The sequence below is a fragment of the Acipenser ruthenus genome, chromosome 2 (genome assembly GCF_902713425.1).
Source record: "Acipenser ruthenus chromosome 2, fAciRut3.2 maternal haplotype, whole genome shotgun sequence".
NCBI lineage: Eukaryota > Metazoa > Chordata > Actinopteri > Acipenseriformes > Acipenseridae > Acipenser > Acipenser ruthenus.
In genome coordinates this window covers 16,587,924-16,609,353 of record NC_081190.1, presented here as the reverse complement: position 1 = coordinate 16,609,353, position 21,430 = coordinate 16,587,924, and the positions used below count along the sequence as shown (strand labels likewise).

General features: G+C 36.6%; 1 protein-coding gene across 1 annotated transcript in view; it reads left to right on the top strand.

Annotated features, from left to right (window-relative positions):
• LOC117400116 (importin-11) overlaps positions 1 to 21,430 on the top strand; it is a 180,769-nt gene that overhangs the window by 13,796 nt on the left and 145,543 nt on the right. Inside the window, exons 6-8 of the mRNA XM_058990140.1 lie at positions 9,291 to 9,423; positions 12,320 to 12,378; positions 17,923 to 17,971. Of these exons, the coding sequence (XP_058846123.1) occupies positions 9,291 to 9,423; positions 12,320 to 12,378; positions 17,923 to 17,971 (241 nt within the window). The remainder of the gene's footprint in view (positions 1 to 9,290; positions 9,424 to 12,319; positions 12,379 to 17,922; positions 17,972 to 21,430) is intronic.

Sequence of the window (21,430 nt, the reverse complement as noted above, 5' to 3'; positions counted from 1 at the left end):
TTGCTTAACTCGGTGGTTCTCAACTTTTCCATGGTGGGGACCACCGTAGACCGCTTTCCCACCGACTACTACCAGCATGGCTCCAAAAACATAAAACTACAATAAAATCAAGTACTGTACAAGCACAAGTGTTCTCAGAGCCACAGGTAGGGAAGTTCTGCCAAAGCTTCATTGGTACAAAAAGTGTACATTTCAAGACCCCAGGGCATGACTCTCTTAACCACAGAAGCTGATGAAGATGAAATTATACCTCGGCACACAGCCTTACCTTCATAGTTTTGTTGCTGGGAATTGCAAGATTAGATGGTTCTGCAGTTTTAAATATTTATTTATTTATTTATTTATTTATTTATTTAATTTATTTATTCAGAGTATTGGTGAAAGATAAAAAAAAAAAACTATTTTAATACAACTTTTGATTATAGTCATTATTAAACTTTTCTTTTCTTTCTTATTTTTCTTATCCCTAACTATACAAAAGGATTATAATGTTCAGCACAATAATTCTGTGCTTTGGTAGCATTGCAGAAAATTGGACACAAGATAATAAGATACTTAATTTGCTTCGTAAAACACAATATATGAAAGCAAACATTGGCCTGTAAGCCTACACAATCTTATTCCCTCTTGCTATTGGATTTTGTATTGATGTATACTTTTTATAACTGAATTGAGAATTGGTACATTTTTTTAAATTGCACTTTCTGTGACATGTTGGAATTGGTTGCATTTTTTAGATTATATTGTTTTTATGAACTATGAATAGTAATGACACCTCTGTGGACGATTTGTAATTGAAAAGAAAAAAAGTGTAGTTTTCTTTTTCTCCACATGAAGCACACATTAATCCAGATTAATTGTATTCAGCTATTGGACCTTGAATATTTTAAATGTTTATGCTACATTATAAAAGTGAACCCCCTTTCTTTTTAATTGGTATTGGGTTCTATTCAGATGGGGATTCTCTTCTCATACTCACTGCATCAAGAGAGGGGTTAGGCTAGAAAAGGCGCATGATAAGACTGCGCAGATGCTTTAATTAATATGAAAACCCAACACAATCAATTGATAAGTGTACCACTAGATATACATGCTGCCTTCTCAGTGTCACACAATATCCCTCTTCCCTTGGTAGCCTTTGCATATAAATGAAAATGTCTTAATAAATAGGATATATATATATTGCTGTATGTATGCTCAGGGTTTAGCTAGAGATAAAGAATAAAATCAAAATTTACGTGTCACGTCAATCTCACAAGATATATTATTTCAGGAATTAAACATTTCAAATTGACAGAAAAATTACCACAAGATAAATTATCTGAGGGTTTTGACAGGGTATTGCTCAGTGAGTCTCCATGGAAGTTTTGCTTTTATTTCTGTATTTCATTAATTTTATTTTAATTTCAAAAACCTAAAAATAATATCCTGCAATGCTGCCAATCTTCAATATCTATGGCCGCTTAGGATTTTGTTTCAAACATACCTGAAAAATATGCATTAGTTATTTAAGTAGTAATATACAAATATCTGAGATGTAACTATCTGACAGTGTTTAAACTACACTACTGCTCTAGAACCTTGATTGCAATTGTTTCTAATATTTATAAAGAATATGTTCATTTTCAGTGCTGTGTAAGTAGACTTTTTTGGCTTGGTGTCACACCTGCAGCATTGAAAATTGCTTCCTTTTTATATTGACTGTGGTTTATTTGTTTGTTTATTTATTATATATGGGCAACAAAATCTCAGCTTCACTTGCATTCCTTATGCATATTAGTTTCCAGCCTTAAAAATCTCTAGTGCTATTTATTTGATGTCCTTCAAACAAAATAAAATGTTCTTCCTGTCATGTTGTTTTTTATGGGAGCCTTTTCATGTCCTTAGTGAGCTATTTATCTGTTTCTTGGTTTTAAATATGTATTCCTGTCTGTTCAAGGGTTGCTAGGATTTTTTGTAACTGCTGTACGCGTCCTTGAATTCATGTAAATGAAGCAGACTGACACATCATACATTTACTGCGGCAGCAGATTGTCAGGATAGAATCCATGCATCTGTAAACATTAAGTGCTAAAAGTGATTAACTAAAATCAAGTATACGTGTAATACTGATGGCCAAGAAAAAAAAAAAAAAAAATATTGAGAATAACTTCTATTAAAAGGGTATATTGTTGTTGGTAAATAGGGGCAACAGTGATTTAATAGATAATACTGATTTGAAATTGTTCATCTTGATGACTGAATTGTTTTGTCTCATGCACTGTTCCCAGTTGGTGGTGCTGTGTTGCTGTTGGTGGTTTATTGAGATTGAGTTAATTCCCCAAAGTAGGCTGGAGAAAAGTCTAGCCGACAGTCACGAGTTTAAATAGTTTGTGTTTTTATTAAAAAAAAAAAAAAGTAATAGTATATTTTCTTCTGTGTTGAGTGTGGTTTTCTTTCCTAGAATGGAGTAGCAGACTTCCATTTTGAGTTGAGTTCTTATCCTGGACCCTTTTAGAGGTCTGAGGTATTTTGCTGGAAACCTTAAGACATGGATATATATATATTTCAAAACCGTGGTTGTACCTCCTTATGTTACATTGCTTTGACCTAATATGGCTGCCTCACAGAGGTTATGTGACTTAAGTTTGAGTCACAGTGTCAGGGCACGTTGAGTAATTGCCTTCATATTTGGTACACAGCTGATTTTCTCGGTTTAGTTCCGTTACCAGTGTTGACAGTAGAAGTTGGTTGGTGGTCAGCTGTTTTCTATCATTCTTTCAGTCAAGTTCAATTATTGTTGTCCAGTAAACAACAGAGGGTGGTTTCACAGACTCATTAGGTAGTCCAAGATTCGTGCTATTATTGGAGTCTGTGAAACTATAGGTTTCACCTTATGTGCTTCACACCACATTGTTTAAGCCGCTGGCCGTATCAATGAAACAGACTGCACTCTGAGATACTGGGGGCTGCTTATCTCAACAGTGGCAGATGTAAATACTGCCAGTGCTTTAGGGATGCCAGTCGGTTATGATCAGTTTTTTTTTTTTTTTTTTTTTTTATCAACTCTTACAGCTGTTTTGACATCCAATCAGTTTTCAGTAAAACTAAAATGAAAGTTTATTTTTAAAAACACATTTTAAAAATGCGTGCAGCCAAGGCAAATGGACATAACATTATTACACAAATTATTATTTTTTTTTTATAAACTGTCACAAATAATCTCAATACAGTGTTATTGCATCACTCATATCAATGTATTATATACTTAAACACAATGTGGAAAGAATAAAATACGGTTCCTATCCTGTTTTAAATAACTTTAGCATAACCGAGGCAGAAGTGTTAAAGAGACTAGGAGCTCTTAAAATAAACAAATCCCCTGGGCCGGATGAGATCCTCCCAATAGTACTCAAAGAAATGAAAGAAGTTATTTACAAACCGCTAACCAAGATCATGCAACAGTCTCTTGACACAGGGGTTGTACCGACAGACTGGAGAATTGCAAACGTAATACCGATCCACAAAAAGGGAAACAAAACTAAATCAGGTAACTACAGACCAATAAGCCTGACTTCTATTACATGTAAACTTATGGAAACTATAATAAGATCCAAAATGGAAAATTACCTATATGGTAACAGTATCCTGGGAGACAGTCAGCATGGTTTTAGGAAAGGGAGATCGTGTCTAACCAACCTTCTTGATTTTTTTGAGGATGCAACATCGACAATGGATAATTGCAAAGCATACGACATGGTTTATTTAGATTTCCAGAAAGCTTTTGACAAAGTCCCGCATAAAAGATTAATTCTCAAACTGAATGCACTAGGGATTCAAGGAAATGCATGTACATGGATTAGGCAGTGGTTAACATGTAGAAAACAGAAAATACTGATTAGAGGAGAAACCTCAAAATGGAGCGAGGTAACCAGTGGTGTACCACAGGGATCAGTATTAGGTCCTCAGCTGTTCCTAATCTACATTAATGATTTAGATTCTGGTATAGTAAGAAAACTTGTTAAATTTGCAGACGACACAAAAATAGGAGTGGCAAACACTGATGCAGCAGCAAAGGTCATCCAAAATGATCTAGACAGCATTCAGAACTGGGCAGACACATGGCAAATTACATTTAATATAGAAAAGTGTAAGGTACTGCATGCAGGCAATACAAATGTGCATTATAAATACCATATGGGAGATACTGGAATTGAAGAAGGAATCTATGAAAAAGACCTAGGAGTTTATGTTGACTCAGAAATGTCTTCATCTAGACAATGTGGGAAGCTATAAAAAAGGCCAACAAGATGCTCAGATATATAGTGAAAAGTGTTGAATTTAAATCAAGGGAAGTAATGTTCAAACTTTGCAATGCATTAGTAAGACCTCATCTAGAATACTGTGTTGAGTTCTGGTCACCTCGCTACAAAAAGGATATTGCTGCTCTAGAAAGAGTGCAAAGAAGAGCGACCAGAATTATTCTGGGTTTAAAAAGCATGTCATATGCAGACAGGCTAAAAGAATTGATTCTATTCAGTCTTGAACGAAGAAGACTACGCGGCGATCTAATTCAAGCATTCAAAATTCTAAAAGGTATTGACAATGTCGACCCAAGGGACTTTTTCGACGTGAAAAAAGAAACAAGGACCAGGGGTCATAAATGGAGATTAGATAAAGGGGCATTCAGAACAGAAAATAGGAGGCACTTTTTATACACAGAGAATTGTGGGAATCTGGAACCAACTCCCCAGTAATGTTGTTGAAGCTGACCAAACGAGCAACCAAACGAGAAAGATGGGCCGAAATGGCTCGTTTGTAAACTTTCTTATATTCTTAAATGGCAAATCACGTCGAAACAGAACTGCAGCTGATGATTTTCAAAATTGCAATTATTTAATCAACATGTTGGCTTCAAGGTGACTGAGGTGCGTGGCAGCATTTTAAAATAGTTTCTGATGAGGAAACACTTCCAGTTTTAAAATGTCACCTAGAATTCTCTCAACAAAAAATAGTTTTAGGCAGGTGTGAAAAAATGCTGTAAAGTAAGAATGCTTTCAAAAATAGACATGTTAATAGATTATATTTATCAATTAACTAAATGCAAAGTGAGTGAACAGAAGAAAAATCTAAATCAAATCCATATTTGGTGTGACCACCCTTTGCCTTCAAAACAGCATCAATTCTTCTAGGTACACTTGCACAAAGTCAGGGATTTTGTAGGCATATAGTCAGGTGTATGATTAAACAATTATACCAAACAGGTGCTAATGATCATCAATTCAATATGTAGGTTGAAACACAATCATTAACTGAAACAGAAACAGCTGTGTAGGAGGAATAAAACTTGGTGAGGAACAGCCAAACTCAGCTAACAAGGTGAGGTTGCTGAAGACAGTTTACTGTCAAAAGTCATACACCATGGCAAGACTGAGCACAGCAACAAGACACAAGGTAGTTGTACTGCATCAGCAAGGTCTCTCCCAGGCAAAAATTTCAAGACAGACAGGGGTTTCCAGATGTGCTGTCCAAGATCTTTTGAAGAAGCACAAAGAAACGGGGAACGTTGAGGACCGTAGACGCAGTGGTCGGCCAAGGAAACTTACTGCAGCAGATGAAAGACACATCATGCTTACTTCCCTTCGCAATCGGAAGATGTCCAGCAGTGCCATCAGCTCAGAATTGGCAGAAAACAGTGGGACCCTGGTACACCCATCTACTGTCTGGAGAAGTCTGGTCAGAAGTGGCCTTCATGGAAGACTTGCGGCCAAAAAGCCATACCTCCGACGTGGAAACAAGGCCAAGCGACTCAACTATGCATGAAAACAGGAACTGGGGTACAGAAAAATGGCAGCATATATATATAAAACTGTCTTCATGCATTTATTTTGTATCAGTGACTGGTATGAACTGGTATTCAGAAGAGAGCATTAATTCATTCTTACACAGTTTTTTACTGTTCGCCTAATTAGTCATGGCTGTGGTTGATTGCTATAAACTGTTTTGCTAAATAGTATGCTGAAAGCTACTTGAACCACAGCAATGGTAATTCAGCTTTTATGACGCTAAATGTGTCCTGCTTTCTTTTATTGCAGGCTACAGAAACCTTGTAAAGTATAAAAAGCTTTTATCAGTTTGCATCCTTTAAATAAGATACATTTATGTTTTTTCAGTTCATGAGTTGAACTGTGTTGAATATATATAGGGCTTCTGATTTTCGGTTTTAACCGATAAAACACCCCCGATACAAAAAAAAAAAAAAAAAAATGAAATCGGTGGATAGCCAATAAACACTGGAAAACACCATAATAACTGTGGAAATGGTTAATCAATTCACGTTGACTTTACCCTTTTCCCATTCAAAAATAAAACATACTACAAAAATGATAATAAATACATTTTCCAGTGCTGCTGGGCAATGTCCCACCTTCCTGACTTGCATTTATCATTGATTAGTTCTCAATACTTTAACCCGCCCCAACTACTGAATGACAGCACATTCCTACATTTATATTGGAGACTCTGCTTGGGAGATTTAAAACAAGATTACAATCAGGATGGAGGCTTATTAACAGGGTTTCAAGCTGTATTACAGTTAAGATATGGAGGATTAAAAACAGAATTGTGGTGAAATGTACAAAAATGCCTGCAAACAAAAACCCCAGAAGAATGTGCCCGTGACCATAGGGATTTCGTTGTGGAAGACAGCAACGGAAAGAAGGTACAACTTAAGTGTGCAAGTACTATCGAGTTACTACTGTACATGTTTTGACAGAGTAACCGAAAAACACTAATTTCATACCGTATATCAAAAACGAAAGCCCTGAAAAAAAAACGATTTCCATAAAACTTGAAAATAGCTACAAATAAGCACCTAAAAGTACAATTTAATAAAACCCTAAAAACAGAAGCCCTAAATGTATACTATTCAAATTAAACAAAATGGTCCCATGGCTACGTCCGCATAGGCTTAAATCTAGGCTGCGGGCCGCCCAGCGGCATTGCTGGTGGAGCTTTTTAAATAGAGTAAGAACATGTACATACCCCTTTTTTACGTTTGACCTTTTGTAACATTACTGGTTAAAACAAAATGCTTTTTATTGCTCATTCTTGCATTACCACTAGCTTTAAACATGGATGGAATCTGGGGTTAGATCTAGAAGGCCCAACAGCCACCCTCATGCTATCAAGCCAGCAGACACACCAGACAGCTCATAAAACTAACACAGAGGCAGCTGTTTGCCAAAAATATGTTTTCTGACTGTGGGTGCAAAAGTCACCCTCATGGCAGTAGCCAAAGAGGACAGTTCATACAATGAAAAATGTACAGACAACTTTTGCCAAAAACAATTCTGAACAAATAACTAGCTATTATTAAGTTAAACTATTTTCTTTCTGTGGCTAATGATTAGCTTTATATAAGAATCGTAGGCAAAATTACAGAACATCCTATGTATTGAAGTGAAGGCCATTTTGGCTTTCACCTGTTTCTTTTTTTAGGTCAATTTAGAGCCCTGTTATGAATCAATACAAGTTTATAGATTTTCTTTTTGGTACTTTAAACACATTATTGTCAAAAGATAAAGAACCCCCCTCTGGGACCCATCAGCATTTAATGTATTCAAGCCTGTGGTACACTACTGTCAGATTTGGGGGCTGGATGAGGATGTAGCACTCGCTGGTATGTTTTGTTAGCTAAAAAAAGAAAATCTAAAAAGTCAGTGTGCCTGGAGCTTGGGCTGCCCTCTTTTTTTCCAGTGTGTAAGACAGGAGTACATTGGTTTGAAGCATGTGGAATGGCGGGGGCAGGCAGCTGGCAAATGTAAAGTGTTGGAACAAAATATTACAATTTAAATTCTTACAAGGAAAACTTGTTTGTTTACGTCAGAACAGAACTTTGTTTTAATTGGCAGTAAAAAACAAGCCCCCGAATGTTTTGAGAAAATTAAATAAAATACAGTTCTAAGATGAAACAGTGCTAAGTTCAGTATTTAGCTTTTATAATGTATTGTCTTTTAAATCATTTTTTTTTCTCTTTGTGCTCATGATAATTATTTATACAGATGGGTTGAAAGTAGAGGGATTTAACAGTTACTGTTTTTTTTGGGCCCTCATTTAAAAAAATTGTGACCTTTGTGCTGATCATGCCTGTCTGTCCGCCCCACGCTATATGGTGAACACAAAAACTGCCTTGATTTTTCACTGATATTCTCCAAACCTTTATCATACACTCCTAGCTTCTTACTGATGTTTATGATTGCATTAGCCTTAATATGAAAACTCTTGATTTTTAAAACAAATATCGTTAGCCTTTACACAATGATGCTTTCACTGGTTTTATCAACTGTGAATCTAGCCCATTTTACAATACCTACAGTAGCAACTACAGTAGCAGTCCAAACCGTATCAGATTGGGAATGAATTCAGTAAAATGTTAGAGCGTTTCACTGGTTTCTTCTCTAGCAGTTTTTAGCCATTGTTCATTAAACCCAGCGTTTTTATTGTGATTTTGTTTTTTTACAGTTAGTGACCGCCTGAGGTAATGTCTCTTAACAGACCATTGACTTTGGATTTATTGGTAGTGGAGAGACAACTATGTGAAGCCTTTGTTGCTGCCTCAGACCCTTTATGTTCCAATTTTTTATATACCCCCCTTCCCCCCAATAAAAAGCCAGCACTATGAAGCATAAGATGTAAAGTTATATTTAAATTATTTCCTTAAATTTCCACCTCCGGGTATGTATGACCCTTGGAGATGTCACATTTAATTTGTGTGGGGTTCCTTGGGGACAGCAAGCTTCAGTATACATGCGCAATATATTTTACGCTACATTCTGCACAACACAAATGGAAATTAAATATCCACTTATAAAACATAAAAACAACACTACAGTAGATACCGAGCATAGAATGTACAGAGCTAAGAAGCAACGCAGTGAAGTCAATACTTTTCTATTAAATAATCCTGCATGCTTTTTTGAATGTAGGTCATGTCCCAAAATTTCTTGGCTCATTCCAGTCGTGAGGAAAAATAGAAACAAGTGATGGCTTCCAAAGATCTAAATAAAAGAAATATTAGGTCTTAACCACAATTAATCTAATGATTCCATATTCAACTTTACAACTGCCCTATAGATTGCTGAAATATACAAAGTATTGCTGTTTCCTATATTTAATGTATAAGCAATTTAAGATGTATTTAAGGTGTTATGAAAACTGTAAATTACAGTTGAAACAAAGTCTGCTTTTAGAACTGTTCAAATATAAATGCTGGGTATTACATTACTTTACTTTGTTTTGTTTTGTAACAGTTGGCATCTGGAATCTACAGCTTTGCTTGCTCTCTGTGGAATCATCACACGGACACCTTCCTACAGCAGATCTGTGCCGGAGATGAAGCTGCTGCCATCAGTTCACTGGAAAGAACTTTGCTTTCTTTAAAAGGTATTAATATTTAATGTTGTGGTTCCCATTTGGCCTATTGAGAATGTTTTAGACTACTGATCAATAGTAATAGGGATTAATGCTTTATGGCAATTCAGAATAAAAAACTCATGAACATAAAATGCCATCCATGCATTGTATCAGTTTAACATATATGTTCATGATCGTCTTATTTGTAGGACTACCTTTTTTAATGAATTTTATTTTAGCAGACACTGATTTGCACATTTAAAATGCTTTACGTACCCACTTCCAACGTAGCATAAAATCATCACGCAACCTTACAGCTTTTGAGAAATAGAAAAATTGCTTAATTAAAAAAACGCACTTGTTCAGTGGTAGGCACCATTACGTTCCTTTGAAAAGAATGGTTTGCATGCATTGCCTTGCTGTGTCAAAGTGTTGACGAACAGTGCTGTATCCAAATAATATACACAAAACCTTGATTTGGACAACTGTCATTGTATTTTTAAATGTACAGTAATATTCAGTTATTCAAAAGCCATTTCAATGTAAAAATTGCTGAAACCCATTGATTCCTGATTGTCTCTATACATATGTTATACCACCTATCCTAGAGTTTATTCAAGATTTAGGAAAATAGCAATTTACCATTTCTGTTGAATTGATTCTCCCCCCCTCCCCCTTTAAAATAAAAATACAAATGTATTGGTTTAGTTGGGTATGCTTACAAGTAATTTGGCAGCTTGGCAGTCATTTGTTTTGTAAATAGTTTTTTTTCAGCAAAGGAAAAGATGGGCTTTATAAAGGGAGTTGCTATTCATATTGAAATTCTGACAGAATAATTGACTTATCATGAACATTCATCTGCAGTGCTTACCTTAATGTATTGGTAGTTGTTGCTCTTATTTAAAATAAATAAATTAAAAAAAATCAGCTTTCTAGAAAAATTAAAAATTAATAGCAAATTAACTGATAGAAGTTTCAATTGGTTTAATAGCTGATAATGTGTGTTATTTCAGACCGCAACAATCACATTAACTTAATGTATCTACAAACATTTATCAGTCATCCATAATTAATCACAAATTATCAGCTCCTGGTCATTTAATACAATTTCATAATTAAACCACTAAAATTCTAAAGTGCTAAAATACATACAGGGAAGAACTCTGCTATAGGAAAGGGCTGTAATCCAATTCATCATTCAAACCAGAAGGGTACAAAGTATTTAATGTAGAAATCCAAAAAGATTCTTGTTGTAGAAGTATGTTTAAGTGATCACCACCTCGCTTTGGACAATTTACCTTCTCTATCCCCAAGAATTGTAATGTAGATGGCGAGCGGTTTCCGGCTTGTATGTAATGTCTCGCCATAGCGTAATCCATATGTTTAGTTCTAATGGCAGCTTTATGTTCTTTAATTCTCTGTTCTTTTAGTCCTCCACACATAAGATTTTCCACATGGACACACTAGCATAAATACAACAAACGTTGTATTACATTTAATAAATTGTTTTATTTGATACCGTTTTCCCACTGTGGGGATGACCAAGCGAATCAGAGTTGACAGTATTGCCGCGTATGGGACAATTGCCACATTTGTAATTGGCTGACCGCCAAGCTATGTACTTTGTGATACTGTTTTCAAATCACTATGAACCAATTGATCTCTTAGATTACGAGCTTGTCTAAATACTATTGGAGGAGTCTCCACAAATTGTTTTAAAGTGTGATCACGCTGTAAGACATTCACATGTTTTAATATAATTCTCCTCACATCTTGAGCTTGTGTTGAAAAATCAGTCATAAAAATTGGTGTCTCTTCAATCTGTTTCAAATTTAAATCAGAATTAAGTACCTCAGATCTTGGTTTAATAGCTGCATGATTAATTGCTCTATTTATGTTAGATACATCATAACCACTTCTAAAAAAACTTTTTTTTTCATATTCTTTATCCTGATCGCAATTGCGTCTCAATCTCACAAATTGGCTGTATGGAATACTGTTAATCAGATGTCTAGGATGGAAACTCGAAGCTCTCAATAATGTATTTCTATCTGTTTCTTTCCTATAGATTTGATGCATGTAATAAACTTGAATCATCTTTATAAACATCCAAATCCAGAAATTTGTATATTTGTTTCATTAAAATCCATAGCAAACTTTAGGCTTGCATCTGTACTGTTCATATAGGTATAGAGTTTGTTAAGCTCAATCTCTGTCCCATCCCGTATCATTAATATATCATCTATAGCTGTTCTCTTTACTTGTTGATAGAATTGATTTTCAAAAGTAAAATAATTATTTTTGTAAAATTAATTTAGCCAAATCCAATAAAAAATGAGAGGGGGGGGGGAAATTCTTTCAAACTAAATAACGTAGCTTGTAACCCTAACTCATGGGGTATATTCGTATACAAACTTTCTATATCGAAACTTACTAACAAACTTTTTTGTTGTACTTTCAGTTTTGTAAGGCAATTTATGACATCCCTCGAATTCTTTGAGTGATGGAAGCTGTTCAACTTTTTTTCTCAAATATACATCAACAAATTTAGACAAATTGTTCAGTTATCGAACCAGAGACAATTGGCCTACCTGGAGGGTTCTGTTCTTGTCTATTTTAGGCAATATATAAAATACCGGTTTAATTGGGAATTTTATTGACAAAAATTGAAATTCATGTTATCCAGTTATTTTCACATGCCAATTTTAAAATGGTATCAATACATTCCTTAATTTGAATAGTTGGATCACAAGTCAATGATTTATAATATTCTAGATTCGATAACTGTCTTGTTGCCTATAATCTGTAATTATCCTAATCTTGAATTGCTGTGGCACCACCCTTATCTGCTGATATGTTATCTGTAATTTAAAACCGTGGAATGGAAAGACAATTGTATCAATTATTTATAATTGATTTATTTCAGTTTTACGGAAGCTTACGGTGCATGGATTTGTCGAGCCACATCAGAACATGGAGGTCATGGTAAGTGATGTCAAACAAACAACGACCAACACCAACACCATTGTGTTTTGGTTTCACTACCGTTTTTTTAATTATTTAATTTAATTAATTAATTAATTAATTAATCTAATATGAATTTTAATATGAAGTTTGATTTTAATTATGTATGCCATTTACAGATACAGCCTAGAGCAGTGTTTCACAAATGGTCCAAAGTAATGAAGCAAAAAACATTTCTTGCTTTCTAAATACAAATTAGAACACGCTTTTGTTTCAAGCAGATTGTTGGAACACAGGAAACCTTTTCTAGCAACTGCTGAAGCAGCTAGTAGTAGATTATTACATTTTTATGCACATTTCAACAGTTTTATCGAAAAGTATAGTACCGGTTGCTTTAAAGTTTTCAGAAAAAAAGTTGCCTGGTGTTTCATTGCCTGGTCTTCCTTGCTGTGCTGAGGGCAGCAGTCATCTTCCAAGTTCAGACACAACAGTACTGTATACTGCCAGAGTGAGGGCTTTTTGTCTCCCTAATAAAGGTGAATGTTTCAATGATTGTATTCCGATATATGTAAAAAATGACATTGAAGAGGGCATATTTTCATCTTTGTAAAGTTGTTCTAGATTAGCTCTATGAAAAAGCGTGTTAAATTCCCCAGACTGTCAATGCTGACTCAGAGTTGACCTCATTATCCCATCACACTCAGCCTTTTTTAAGTAATACTTCACATGGTTCTCTTGAAAGCCTTCGCAGATTAAGATATGAATGCTGTCTTTCTCTTGTACTTGCACATGGTGAAGAGCTGTCAAACTTATTTAGGTGCTTTCTTTCGTTTAAAGGGTAGTAGTTTTTGCTTTGCCCTTTTTCAGTAATTAGCAGCAGATTTAAATAGACATTTTCATTCAAATCTTTGTTACCTTAAATCCTCAGAGACATGGAATTCAGTCCATACCACCTATGTATTAATCTGAATGTTTTGTATAGCTTCTGTCCTGAGTGGTCACGGGAATTCCATTGAGCTGCAGTGTAATAAGAGTAGTATTACAGTAGGTTTCAGCTAGTATACATTGCCAGTACATTACCAGTGATAGCTGCATACTGTAGTATCATTTAATCTCCTTGTAGTTTCAAATCAAGATATAAATGGAGTGCAACATTTAGCAAACATCTAGTCATTTTGTGATGTAAATCAAAATTGGTATTATTCTTGATGGATGGGTGATTTATTTAAAATGTGTCAAGGATTGATTCAAACATGAAGATAAGCAAACACTATTAGAATACATGTTTTTTTAAAATGTTTATCTCCCAATAACATGGCACCTGTTATTGTACTGGTTGTGTAAGTACTGTAGCACTAGGTATTGCTTTAGGTCTACTGCAAAATTCTGTCAGCTTGTCTTTTAACTTACACTTGTTCTCAGTGAGAGGGAGCTGATCCAAGAGACACTGTTACTATTACCACTGTTACCAGGTGGGAATAGTGCTGCATGTACATTGTACCTCAATTATCCAAGGTGTTAGGAGGATGTTTCTTTTAATCCTTTACTGCAACACTAAATATTCACTAGTGCACGTCTAGTACTTACCAAGGTATATCTTACAGCATTAAAGTAGGGACACACCTCGTGTAGCTGGTTTGGCTGTGATCTTATCTATTATTCAATGTGGTTCTATAACCTGGAGAATTCTGCCAATCCATCCTTAAAAAGAGTGGTGATAATTAAGGACAAGTAAATTCTTACTAAAATCTGGGAACTGTGCCAACCAATGGAGATCCTGGAATCCTGCTTATTTGAGGGAGTAGAGCCCCAATTGGTTATTGGCTGCTGTCAAGTGTCCATCAATAAATCCTGTCCACTTCATGATGAGCTTTCTTTTTTAAATTGAAACATGTTAACAATCGCATCAGGAACCTGTAACAGCACATATAATTTAATTGGATTTTAGTGCAGTACACTAAATAGACCAGATTTCACAGTCTGTGTCATTTTTTTTCACAGCTGTGAAATAGGTAGGGCCCTAATCATGGGAAACCCATACAAATCCAGAATAAGAATGTGCTGCTTTTTAGTTAGGCTTGGAAAGTTAGTGTTAATTGTTTTTTTCAAACGAGCCAGACGCCCAGTTACATCTGTCTCCCCGCTCAGGTTTGTTTCTTGGATATTACAGACTGCGATTCAGCCCATACTGTCATTGCTTCTTAGCTTGCTTTTGAGTCGCAACCCATTCAAGGTATGGAAGCTACAAATCATCTCGAAGGTTTTTCGAGTGTCAGAGTCCCACTGTCAGTGTGGCAGTTTCAGTTAATGGTGCTTGTCAAATTCTCACAAGCATACTGTCTTGGGATCCTAGTTTAACTAAGTGCAAATGCAAAAGTCATTATTCTGAGAGGAACAGAAACAAAGTAAAAGCTTTGCAGGGATCAAAAGTTCCGATTTGTGTTTCTTCCTAATTTTATACTGGTTAAAATGTTTTGCTAGATGTAATGTTTTACTTTGATTGACGTTAATGTTTTTTCTTTTATCTGAAAAGAAATTATGGAAAGTACGAACAACAAAGAATACTGTATGCAACTGACATGTATTCTAAAGACTCCAGAAGGACAGGCTTTGATGATAATAAAATAAATCTCAGTATGGGTTCCTCTTTGGCAACTGATGACAAACAATATCAATCGTTATTCTTAGCCTGCAGTAGGTTTCAAGTACATCACAATTTGGAGTAGCCTCAGGCCTATATCATTTAATAAAAAATGGATAGATGATCACTTCAGAATGGATTTGGCATTTAAGTTTAAATGGAAGTTAACTTCTCCCCAACTGTAGACTTCTTTATTGTGATATGTATACTGCACCATCTTTGTGAGGGTTAATTCCTTGTTCCCTGGAACCATTATGCATGCTAAATGGAAAACGATGGTCCATTTCTCACAATTGACCAGTTAATATCAAATCAATAGCTTCAAGCTACAGTATCTCTACCGCTTTAGAAAATGTCACATACTCTCATTATTAGTGTATTATTATTATTATTATTATTATTATTATTATTATTGCTGTTTTTAAGTGCATTGAAAAAAACATTAACATATTTCATAAATGCTTTTGATTGTCAAGGCAAGCTGCTGAATAAAGACAAGTGTCTAAAGGTTGTTAATTTCGAAGTGACTGATCATTCTGCGCCAGTTCCATACAGGTCAGGCTGGTCAGAACCAGAGAGGTTCCTAAAGTGCTTGATATTTCAGGGCATAGAGAGCCTGTTTTTTTCCAGTCTATCCACAAGGGGGGTGGGGGTTGTTATCATCAATAATGAAAAATGAAAGTGTAAATGAAATGTTGTTCATACCACCATGGTTGATTTTTTATTTTTTTATGCTATGAAAAGTTAGTGACTATTTTTTTCTTTGTAAAGAAATCATACTGCAATGCTGATGCATGGTATTGCTAAACATGTGTATAATTTAAAACAAACTACTTACTAAGTGTTGATGTTGACAAAATGTTGTCAGAACCCACCCAAGACAGAAATACCACATGTATTTTCCTTCCTGGTAACTTCACAAATAAAACATTTAGCTTAGGTTCCACTGTAAAATGAGACGTGAAATGAGACGCTATTACTGTATTAGCTAGACATACATTTTTCTGTTTTTTTTTTTTGTTTTTTTTTCAGTTGAGGAAACAAACAGAAGGGTCTGGCAGATGCAGTCAGATAACTTGCAGGAGATCATATTGTGTGACAATTGGCCTTATGGTTCTAGTTAGAGTACAGCAACATGACACTGGGTACCGTGCTAAAATGATATTTTCTTTTGATAAGAATTTTGTTCTCTTCATGTTGTGCCTATCGAGTTGTAAAAGCTTTTTTAATAAAACCAATCATTGTCCTGCTGTTTAAGAAGCTGTCAATGATTTCCAGCAAAAATATAAATGCTTCTGCTGGCCCAAGCCTCGGAGCAATAACTCCACGTGAAGGTGGAGAACATTATGTGTAAAAGGATGCATTTTTCAGAACTAGACAGATCATTTTAGTGTAAACGACTTCCATCGGCTTACATATGAAATCCATATCGCCCATTGGGCCCAGTTTATCAAGAAATACCGCTATTTACATATCTAACTAATTTATGCTCAGGATTGTACTGTGCTTATCTTGATGTGTGTGTGTGTGTATTAGACAGTTTTTTGACTTTCCTAAAGGTTGATAAACACTGGACTCGATTTTAAAGTGCCTTTGTGCTGCAATGTGACGAATAGAACCTTAGACTCAACAAGGCAACTGTACTGTTCTGTTTGCAGCTGGCTATGCACGACAAGAAGCAATCAACTACAGTATGTGGAAATAAGATTGTTTGCTCTGTTTCATAAATGCCCTCTGTAAAGTCATTGTAAAATAAATCAAAGTCGATATACTGTATGTATCCGCATTTAATGTAGTTGTCCATTTTTATTAGTTTATGCCGGTATGAAATTAATTTTAAATGAATAAATCTGTGAATTTTTACAAAGCCAAACGTGAATAAGCAAGGAACTGGATAAACTTGATATTGAGTAAAATATACATTGTGTACCATATTTTTAGTGCAAGGAAGTCCATAAAAATTCAATAGATGTGTCTTATTTTAGTGCTTGAATATTGAACACTACTATAAAACCATCAGTTATAGTAATCTACGCTATGGTGTGTATGATCGTGTTACGGAGTGTCTCTGTCCTAATATAGCTGCCATATTTGTCTTCACAGGACTATTTCCAGATAAACAGTACACCTTTTAAAATATTACATTCAAATGACAGCCACCATACACGTTGTCATTGGAAATGCTTTGCTTGTGTTTGTAACCCCCCAGATTTATTTATTTATTTATTTATTTATTTATTTATTTATTTATTTATTTTTTCATTCATTCATTCATTCATTCATTCATTTCTGTATAATTTTGCTTCCATTACTTAATACAGCTATGAAATAAATACTCGGACCTAGGTTTGTGCTGGAATATTCTTGTGATGACAGATGTAATGCACAAGTTTGTCTGAAGCATTTTTGGAGTGTGACCTTGAGTGCGGTTGCTGCCTACGCATCACTTCACTACTTCACTGGGAAATCAATTCATGTCCCTCCCAAGTCTGTTATGAAATATTAAAGGGGATATAACTTGCTGCTTTGGCTGAATTAAAATTAATTTGCAGATTTGAAGTTATTTTTTAGGAGACGAAAGGTGGAATGTTAAATTTAGAATTCTTTACTGCACCGGACCATGGTAGTGCTTATAATTTTGAGTCAAAGGCAACTACATTGTATGCATCCTCCATTGACCCTGACCTAATATGGTTGCCATGTGGTAATCTGAATACAATTTCTGCTGTATTAAGATTAAACACATAGTGTTATTGTTTCATATTTGGTACAGAAGTGATTTTTCCAAAACTAATTTTCAAGCATTTTCCAGTAAAAAATAAAAATAATAAAACATTTATCACAGACCTTGCAACAAGATATATTCAGAGATTTAAAAAAAAAATTAAATGAATACCTACAAATGTTTCTCTGCTTTCTTTTAGGGGTTCCTCAATACAGTTTTTGAGAGACTAAAGCAGTTCTTGGAGTGCTGTAAGTATAAAATAATTTATCTATCAAGTACGAAATGTAACAATTACCTCATGGGTATTTAACCTTAAATACCGTCTAACCTGAGTAGATATATCAAAAGTGCATGCACTCTGATGCAGTCACACCCGCCCCAGCCCCAGAGAGCATAAAAAGACTGCTGACACAAGCACCATCATCATTTTTCCTTTCACCAACCTGAAGCAAGGAGAGCGTTCTACGGACAGATAAGTGGCACACTGATATCTGACTTTATCGCTTGTGTATTACACTTCTTGCGATTATTTTACGTGTTTATAGTAATTTTTCTTTCACGTATTGTGCACTCAGCTGTGGTTTTCGTCTAAGTCCCTCAGCGGCCTTGTGCCCCGCGGGAAGCCGGCAACTCTGCTGCAGCTTCCCTGGGATTGAAGGCCTTAAGTCGGCTACTTGTGCTTTCTCTTAAGCTGCTAGCTTCGGTTGACGCTTAAATAAAAAAATAAAAATGTTTTTGTTATAAAAACTATATTAAAATAACGGTAATTGTTTGGTTACTGTGTTGTGTAAGGAAAGAATGTTTTCTCTCTGTATTTTCAGTTTTTTCCACAGAAATACTAACGTGGCTGCTGGGCTCAACTGTCTTGCGTTAGACCGAGTCAAGCTGCTTGCAGTTTTTCCCCCCACAGTGTCTCGTTTCTGCTTGCAGTGCCATTGCGATGGTTGTCGGGGCTCTAACAGTGTGCTTCCTCCAGTCTTAGGGCTGTGTTTGGTTAAGCCAGAAGCTATACAGATGGACATCCCTGTATATTGCTTCTTCGGTAACTGTAGGTCACTGCTTTACCACCGTTCTTAGTGGTAAAGCAGTGACCTCTGCACCGTGCCGTACCCTGTACACCATACCATTTGCACTGTACCATGCACGTTACCGTGTGTACCGTGCTCCGTGTATCATGCACCGTACCGTGTACCTTGCATTGTTCACCGTTGCACTGTACCGTACCGCGTGGACCATACTGTACCGTTTGCACCGTTTTGTGGGTACCATGTTCCGTACAGCTGTGCCGTGGGTACCATACAAAATTACTGTACAGTACTGTACTAGTGCTTAGGCACCGTGCAGGTACTTAAGAGTAAGTAAGGTTACCATACCTGGTTTGGGTCTCCGCTGTTTTTATCTTTTTACAGTACTTTAGCCTGTAACATACCGTACAGCAGCGTTGCTGCTTGTGTTGCCTGAGAGTGTAGGGTTTTTGTTACAAGTGCTGTGTACTGCACCAGCCCTGTTACAGTAAGTACTGTATATAGGAGCTGCAGCTCCCGCCCTGTTACACAGCGGCGTTGCTGCTTGAGCAGGCGTGTCCAGCCCTGGCTGGGGCATTATCTAGAATGGCAGAGGGGGCGTAGGGCATGTGGAACCTCCATTGTGCAAAAATGTACCTACCCTGTGCTACAGGCACTGAAACGGTACCGAACAGTATTGCTTGTTATTCCAGCCTGCCTGTCTAGTACCAAGCAGGTCTTGTGGACAGTCCAGTTACTGTCTTTAACAAGCTGAGGCAGCAACTGTACATTCTTGCTGTACATTGCTTGCTGTTTGCGTTATGCCTGGGATTTATCCTTGTGACACATGCAAAATTAGCCTGCCTGTCTAGTACCAAGCAGGCCTTCTTGACAGTCCAGTTACTGTTTTCAACAAGCTGAGGCAGTAACTGTACAGTCTTGCTGTACATTGCTTGCTATTTGCATCAGACCTCTTTCTGCGAGTTTTGTACGCATTTCTCCAAGGCGCTCTTCATCTCTAGGAGCTGGCATTCCCATCTGAGGACGTGGAGGCAGATGACGCCTCCCCTGTGGTTAAGCTGTCCCTGTAATGATAGAGCTTATGCCAGTGGTCAAGAGGCCACTGCTTGAACTGTACACTACCGTACCAACCTGGTGCTACAGGCACTGAACCGGTACCAAACAGACCTGTACAGTCCTGGTTCTGACCTGCTACCGATCGGGGTTTTACAATCCCCAATCTGGTACTGAGCAGGCCTTGTTGACAGTCCAGTTGCTGTTTTTAGCAAGCTGAGGCAGCAACTGTACATTCTTCGGTACGTTGCTTGCTATTGCATAATGACTGGGTTTTATCCCTGTGGCATATGCAAGGCCAATGTGCCTGTGGACAGGCAGATGCTCTTCTTGCCTGAGGCAGCAGCACGCAAAGGAGGCACTGGTAAACTGCATTTTCTGCGGGTTTTGTGTGCATTCTCCAAGTGTACGTTGGAAAACGTTTCTCCTGCAGCTCTACAGAGCGCTCCCGAGTCCCTCACCTGTACAGTGCTCTTCCCCATTACCCTCTCTTAGAAGAGGTGGTTGCGTCCTCACCCCATGGCTCTGTACCAAGGGAGGGCCACACACCCAGGAATAGAGAAGCTGGGCAGCAGTTTCCTACAGGCACGCATGCCTGATGGGGACAGGTTTGCTCAGTTTTGTCTGATTCCGGCCTGCTACTGACCAGTGTTTAGATCTCATGTCTGTTTATCACACATTAAAAACTACAAATGCCATACCTGCCAATTTTACTGCTTTATCAGTGAGATGGCTACTTGTTTCCAGACAGTTTGAAAACATGTCAAACCAAGATGAGGAAAATAACAAATTATTTTCATGTGATTGGAGAGCTTTCCAAAGAAACCTGCGATGAACAAAGTCCAGATATGTCGGCTACAAGAAATGATCAATGAAGATATGTCTTTTGCATGCTTTGTCAGGATGCAGGGGAACTGGTGGCAGGCAAGACTGCATTTTTAACAGGGAGCCAGAGGTTCAAACGTGAAAATATCTTACGTATTGGACACTATTATATTAAATCCTGCTAATAATTGTTGGTCATAGCATACTGGTTGAGATCCACCAAAATGGATCGGTGTATTGGCCACCACTGGTCTAAGGACACTCTCTTCGTGCAAACAGGTAAAATGATGACGTTGTGTCAGCAGTCTTTTTATGCCCTCGGCGGTGGGCGCGACTGCGTCATAGGCAGTGTGTACAGCTTTGAGATATATCTATTCAGGTTAGACGGTATTTAAGGGTAAATACCCATGAGGTAATGGTTACATTTCTATTTCAGCGAAACAGGGTTATGATAATAACCTAATGTTCTGCACCATTTTTATAATAAATAACAAAATATTTAGCTGTCACAATCAAAAGGCATTTAAAATCAGAGCATTTAAGGGGCAAATCTAGGTCGTCTTTGCAACTGCATGTGATGATATTCAGAAATGTTGACCAGTACAAACTGTTACCTAAAATTGATTTTGTTTCCACCACTGCCATTTTAAATGTTGATTTTAAATTAGGAAGAGGTCTATTCATTTTATCATCTTTGTGCATAAGAATGTCCTTGAAGACCATAGGCAAAAAAATATTTTCATTGGTGCCTCATTATTCTGGACTCTCTTAAAATATCCTTTGTTGAAAACTGCTGTGTGAACA